The 6,730-nt window shown below is 40.5% G+C and overlaps 1 protein-coding gene across 1 annotated transcript; it reads right to left on the minus strand.

The window, feature by feature from the left end:
* Positions 1–477: 477 nt before the first annotated feature.
* On the minus strand, positions 478–3,630 carry LOC129113883 (tyrosinase-like). Its single transcript, XM_054626367.1, has 5 exons — positions 2,809–3,630; positions 1,928–2,144; positions 1,307–1,454; positions 1,038–1,219; positions 478–784 (listed from the first exon to the last, which is right to left on the minus strand). Exons 1-5 carry the CDS (start codon positions 3,628–3,630, stop codon positions 528–530), a joined length of 1,626 nt encoding a protein of 541 aa, XP_054482342.1. The 3' UTR covers positions 478–527.
* Positions 3,631–6,730: the final 3,100 nt, after the last annotated feature.

Raw genomic sequence — 6,730 nt, forward strand, 5'->3', positions numbered from 1 at the left:
AATGTTAATTAAAATGTGGTTCAGTCAACTCCCACACACAGATAATAAAAGAAATTCCCCCAAGGCTTTGGTAAATTCATCCGAAGAGTTTGTGTTTCTGACTCTGGATGGCAATTGGATGCATGTCTTTCTTCATTAAAAAAGCCTGCATACATGACTGATGCAACAAACTGCAGAACCTTATTTTGTAAGTAACCAGATAAATCGATGTTAACCATAGAGAATAACTGTTAAAAGCCATTATGAAACGTTTCATGACAGAAAACCATGAATGTAGTGCACAATTTGTCTGAAGTGAACAAGAATTTACAAGTTGTGGTTGGAACATGATCGTAGTTTAACATGCATCTTAACAGATTTCAAAATGTGCTACATGCACAATTTTTTATTCTTTTAATGCAGTTTAAATACATTGCCAATAACAAAGATTATATACTCATTACAATAAGTCAATAATGTATATTTCACAGTGCTTTTATGTTATAATTCATGGATGAGGGCGTCACTGCCCAGAGCTGGCTGTGCCTTCAGATAGTTGTTTGGTAGTTACGCTGTTTGGTTTCCTCTCTGTCACTGCTGCAGATAAGTGGCTGACTCTCTGAGAGAGCAAATACGTTTTTCCGCTTGTCCACATGCAGCCCTCTGTATCGCCGTTTTGCAGTAAGGACGGCAGTGGCTATGGTCACTGCTGCGATTCCTCCACAGAGCCCTGCGAGCAGAAGCCAGGGCCACACCTTCTGCAATTCCTCCAGGTAAGGACGCATGGATTCTGCTAGCCTCTGGTCTGGAACAAAGATGGAAGTGGTCACAGAAAATTACGATTTTCTTTTTGCGATTGCTCAAGTCAAAGAAAGTGTTCAACCTAAATCTTAATCTTAGTTGTTAATGCACTTTATTTTAAGTTTAATCGATTCAACTGATAGATATCTGGAAATGAAGAGGAAGAATGAAAACAGACAGAGATAATGTTTGTTTTTCCTAAATTACCAATTCATGTGGAAAATAGGGAAAAAATGCTACATTTACATAGAACTTACTAGAATCTAGCAGATATGAATATTCATATCCCAGGTCCTTGCTGGAGATGAAGAACTCTCTGTTTTTGTAGAGGGGCAGGAAGGGCACCATGTGGTATTCGCTGTTGTGCCCTATAGGAGCATCGGCGTCCGGATACTGTGATGGAGTTGGTCTATGTCTCCTGAGCCACTGCTCATAAATGCTTTCATAGAGAATGAAAACAATGTAAAGCAAGGTTGTGAGTACACTCAGATTAGAATGTCTGTGTGTGTGTGGGTGTGTTGCTTACCTATCAACAAAAGCGTGGTGGAGAAGGAATATGGGGTCATTTGCTGAGCCCTGCACCGAGGACATGGTTCCGTTCATGAACACGTGAAGAGCAGCATGCATGCCCATATGAGAACTGTTTCCTAACCCAGTCTGAGGATCCCCGAACCCTGCAAGAAGAGAAGTATTTATTTAGCATTGACAAAGGTGGCCACATGTAGTGGTTAGGACAACAGAAGCTTTTTGTTGTAAGATGAGATATTGTACCACAAAATTTGGACATAAAAGGGCATAAGAGTCATGGTATTACAAGACATAAAAAACTAATTAAAATGTTTTAGCGTTGTATGTTGTATCAAAGTCATAGTACAGTATGTCATGAAAAACTCCTAGAAAAGTCTTAGTTGTAGCAACATATAGAGTAGTCTCCACATACCGAGCACATTACAGGGACTAGACAGACAGAATGGTAACACAGTGAGAGCAGCCGTGCAGTGAAGAGCTGTATATAATTTAGGATGGAGCAGTGTGTGTGTGTGTGTGTGTGTCTGTGTGTGTGTGTGTGTGTGTGTGTGTGTGTGTGTGTGTGTGTGTGTGTGTGTGTGTGTGTGTGTCTGTGTTATTATAGTCAAACTTATCTGACCTTCCAGAGTGTTCCTGAAGCTCATGTTGGCACCGCGGTCCATGGCTCCGGTGTCATAGTTGGTCAGACTTAGAGTGAACTCCACCTCTGCTGAAGTTGGTAATCGTTCAACCAAGTTACGATTGTGGTTTCCAGGGTTACGACGCAATGGGCCTTCTCCCGTGGCGTCACACAGCACACCCCTGTCACCGTAGTCCCCTGCTCGGGAGCACAGCACCTGTTGATGGAGGCACATAGCAACACATCGCAATACAGCACATGAAGGAGGCACCAGCACAAATTACAGAAATTAAGTCAGATGGTTAGTTGCAAATTATTTCTTGTTGCTTACACTGAATTTGAAAACGGCCCTGCTAATACATTTACTGTTAGGTGAATTCATTACAATCCTCTTGATCAAAACACATATTTTTACTCAAGTAGCTTAAGTTGCAAATGCCCTTGAAATTTGTATGCATGTTTTTATTTAAAATTAGGCAAGAGTGAGTCAGCATTGACTTTGATTTTAATTCCCCTGTATTTTTTTTATTATATTTTAAATGATTTATTATATTTTAAATTAATAAATAATAATAATAATATATAAATGCAACATTTAGTCTGAAGTGATAATGGTGGACGATCGATGCAATAATTTAAACAATTTATGAAACTACAGGATGGAATGAATTGTTTCCCAAACATTGTGGATATAAAAGATGGTCTCAACTATGGTCCATTACAATAACTTGATGTGAGCAGTCCACATAACAGTATTAAGGCAACACATCACAACTGAATCCTACTTCAACAGTTTAAGTAAAAAGTCAGTTCTCTACATTAACATAGGGCCTATTATTATTTCGAATGGATGAACCAATCTTAGTTGTGTTTGTGTTTACCGTCCAAGAAGAGAAGACCGAGCCTGGGCTGAGGAGACTGGGATCCTGGGGGCTCCGGTCCCCCATCAGCTCGTCCGTGCACACGTCACAGCCCTGGGCATCCCTCCAGTCCCAGTACGGGATGGTGAAGCTCATGTCTCCAGTCAGCTTCCTGATCTGGTGCTCCCAGTGCAGCAGGTACACGCGGTGCCAAGGGAGGAACGCAGGCGCCCAGTGCGCAAAGTCCACGTTGGTCCACACGTTCCCCGGGCCCCCCAGCAGCGCGTTCCGGGACACATAGTAATGCATCCACACAAACACATCATAGGAAGACACGTCCGCGAACATCGGGTTGGAGCCGTTTTCCATCTCCTGGTAGGTCCCCGTGGCCACAACGTAGTCCCTGCTGATCGTGTGCTTGGCCAGATTGAGGTAGGACACAAGTCGGATCCTCTCGGCCCTGGACAGGTGGAATATGTTCCTCCTCAGAGACTCTCTTCTCTCATTGCAGTTCCCCCCAAAGTAGCCAAACTTACAGTCCGCGCAGCTGAAACCCATGAAGTTCCCCACGCACTGGCAAGTCCGGTTGTAGAAAACCAGGGGCCACTTCTCCCTGTCGTCCAACCCGGAGAAGGGGTACTGCGGCCCGTGGGGCTGGTCCGGGACCTCCACATCCTTGCAGAAGCCCCGACCCGAGCTGGCTCCGCAGGCCGAACCGTCTCCCTCCCATGCCGGGCAGCACTCCTTTGCGCGCAGGGCATCCCGGGTGGCACACAGACGGGGGAATTGTTGATAGGAGGGTACAAAACACAACGTCAAAGAAATGACCCTAAGTTGCCACATTGCAGCAATAGTTGTTGCCTACTTCGGAGGCGGCAAGTAGTCACGAATGCTCAAAACTCAATGAGGGCCCAAGTTCTTGAATTGAAGGGGCTTAGATTCATTCTTTAGAGTTTTCTCTGGGCAACCAACCCCTCCTCTTTGTGGAGCGAGTCACATGCAAGCTTAACCCTCAGGGTCAAGCTGATCTCATGAGGGGGGAATCAGTGTAGATGCAAACATCCCAAGACTGCAGCCTAAATCCTTCCAGAGGGGGAAAGAAATGAATTACTATAACGAATATAACATTTTTATAAGGGGAATTTTACTAACCTACGCTATATGGAGGCCTAGTGAAAGTTAAATGTCCACTTACCACTTGAATGATATAATGATACAACTAAAAGATATCTCTCAAAACAAGAATCCCTCACAGTCATATAGAGGCATATGAAGGCCTGTTTACGGACAACTGAGGGCCACACTGTAAGCCCATATTGTGTAGTTACAATGATTTGACAGTGATTTTCTGTGATTAGTCGAGTCATTGTAAAACAGGCGTAGCTCATGAATTCTCTACACACACAGAAGGCCTCAAACAAAGTAAACTGTTATTCTTGAAATGAAATCACCATGGCGATACTGGAACCACAGATTGAGAAAGGCATAGAGGATGAGGAGATACATAAAACACAAGTATAATTATAGAGTCAAATCACCAGTGGCCATCCACAAATTAAAAATGTAACTTCTCAGGGTCAACATATTTACACACTGCATTAGTAGGCTAATGAACAATAAGTCCCAGTTTGAATTCAAAGAGCTTTTTAAACGCATATAAAAAAAAATATGAATACAAAAAAAGCTTGTGACTAAAACTAAAAACTCGAATCTTTTGGTCTATCGCAAAGAGTTTCCAAAGATTCCTTTAATCAAATCATGTTAGTGGATTTTATCTTTTTTGACTGTGTGGTCATATGACCCCACAATACAGTAAATGGTTACCTTCAGTTTAAACTAACGAGGGGACCTAAAACAAAGCATTCTTTGAGAACAAGTCATTGCCTAAGGCAAGAATAGTTGGTATCTAAATTGTATGATTTCTAAAAAGACTTTAATGACTTTTGAGCTTTCTCATGACTACTTGCTCACATGGTTCTCTACACCTAAGACCATGGACACTGTGTTCCCTCATAGTTAAACTTTTAGTCTTTAGTTATACAACTCTTCGAAAGTGATTTTTATCTCGAGCACAAACGTCCATAACAGCAAACAAATTCCCACCAGATGGCGCCATGCGACTACTTCCAATAGCTCCCTCTCTCTCGAATGACAGCCCACCAGGGCTATATTCTCTTCTTTGTCTCCACAGGCAACCAAACAAAGCAGACTTTGGCAGGCAGAAATTCCTTCATTTGTCTCCTGGTAATGAAGCCCCATGCAGAAACATCTTCAATCACACATTTGACCTCCCTTTGATTAGACTTTCCAATCTGAAAAGATTGTTTGAACATGCGTCACACATCTTAGCCTACAAAACATTCACATTAGTAATTTCCCCTGTGCTAGTTAACAGGTAGTTAAATTACGTTATTTAGTTGGTAGCCTGCTGAAAGCCATGATGATACATGCATCTTAAACCAGAAACAACTGGATTCAGCTACACATAGTGGAGGTTTTCACATATGAAGCTATGTTAATGAGTTACTGTGAGTTCTTGTATGTCATTGTAGCCAAACTTCACAAATCAATGTGGTGTAGCCCATTCTAAGATTAAGCAGGATGTTCCACTTGATCATCTGAACTGGACCACTTATGCTCAATGCATTTCCTAAGATAAGATAAGATAAGATAAGATAAGATAAGATAAGATAAGATAAGATAAGATAAGATAAGATAAGATAATCCTTTATTAGTCCCGCAGCGGGGAAATTTGCAGGCTTACAGCAGCATAGAGTATAGTGCAAACAAGAGACATAGAAGAAAGACAAGATAAAAATCAAAAAATCAAAATCAAAAAAACAAGTATTATAAATAAACAATAAGAAACAGTAGAAAAACAACAATAGCTGAAATATTATATTTACAGACAGAAAAAGCTATTTTAACTAAACTGGTAAGTAATAATTTGTTAGTAAGTGGTATCAAATCAAGATACTGCATGTTTCACTCACTGTTGTCACCATGCTGAAGCTTCATGTTAATTGTATGAAGTGTTATGTTCAGAAGTTTTCCACTACAGATGGGGCCAAGTGTCAAAAAACATTGTTTTATAATTTAATTTAATGTTAGAATACTCTGTATCTCAACTATTCATAATTTAATTCTTGATCAGACCGCTAGTTTAACTTAGAACAAAAACCTTCTGATTTGGTAACACTGACTACTATGACGTTTAAATTACTTGGATTTAAAAAAAAAAAGAAAAAAAAGAAATGGTGTCTCATGACGATCTGTAAAGAAACAGGCTATTTATGTGGTTGAGAAATACACTTTGTATTATACAAGATGGACCCTTAGTATTGTTTGGTGTCATTCTGACCTAGGGCAAGAGAGGGAAAGGGCGTGCAGTGGAAGTGCATAAAAGGATCTTTTCTGTCATTTTCCATCCAGCTCAGAAAGAAAACCAATCATGTTCCTCTGAACAAACTTTAATGACTAAATGAATAGTCATGAAGCATCAAGGAGAACATAATAAAAAAATACAATTTCAAACTGTGAATGGAGTCAAACTGACCTCAAGCACAGGAAGGTCAGGCACAAAACAAATCCATTCATACCAACCCATAGACATCGGATTATATGGCCACTGTTTATATTGTTATTTAAAAGTGACAAGAGAGGAACACTGGAAACTGCATGTTAAATGTAACTTCCAGTTCAGTGTCTGATTAATTATTAATTGATCATGTCACAGTGACAATACAATTGTGAGCGCTAAAGGGATTTGGGTCAGCAATAACTTAACGTTTTAAGAGAAAGAGAAACCCGCCTTACCAATTGATTGTTGGCCAATTGCCAACGATCACGTTCCATAAAAAATAATAATAATCATTTTTTATTTGTTAAGGATGTGAATTCATACCGTTCATGCCTTTTAATCTCAGCCTCTTCATCTGAGGCT

Source organism: Anoplopoma fimbria, chromosome 24 (genome assembly GCF_027596085.1).
Source record: "Anoplopoma fimbria isolate UVic2021 breed Golden Eagle Sablefish chromosome 24, Afim_UVic_2022, whole genome shotgun sequence".
NCBI classification, from domain to species: Eukaryota; Metazoa; Chordata; class Actinopteri; order Perciformes; family Anoplopomatidae; genus Anoplopoma; species Anoplopoma fimbria.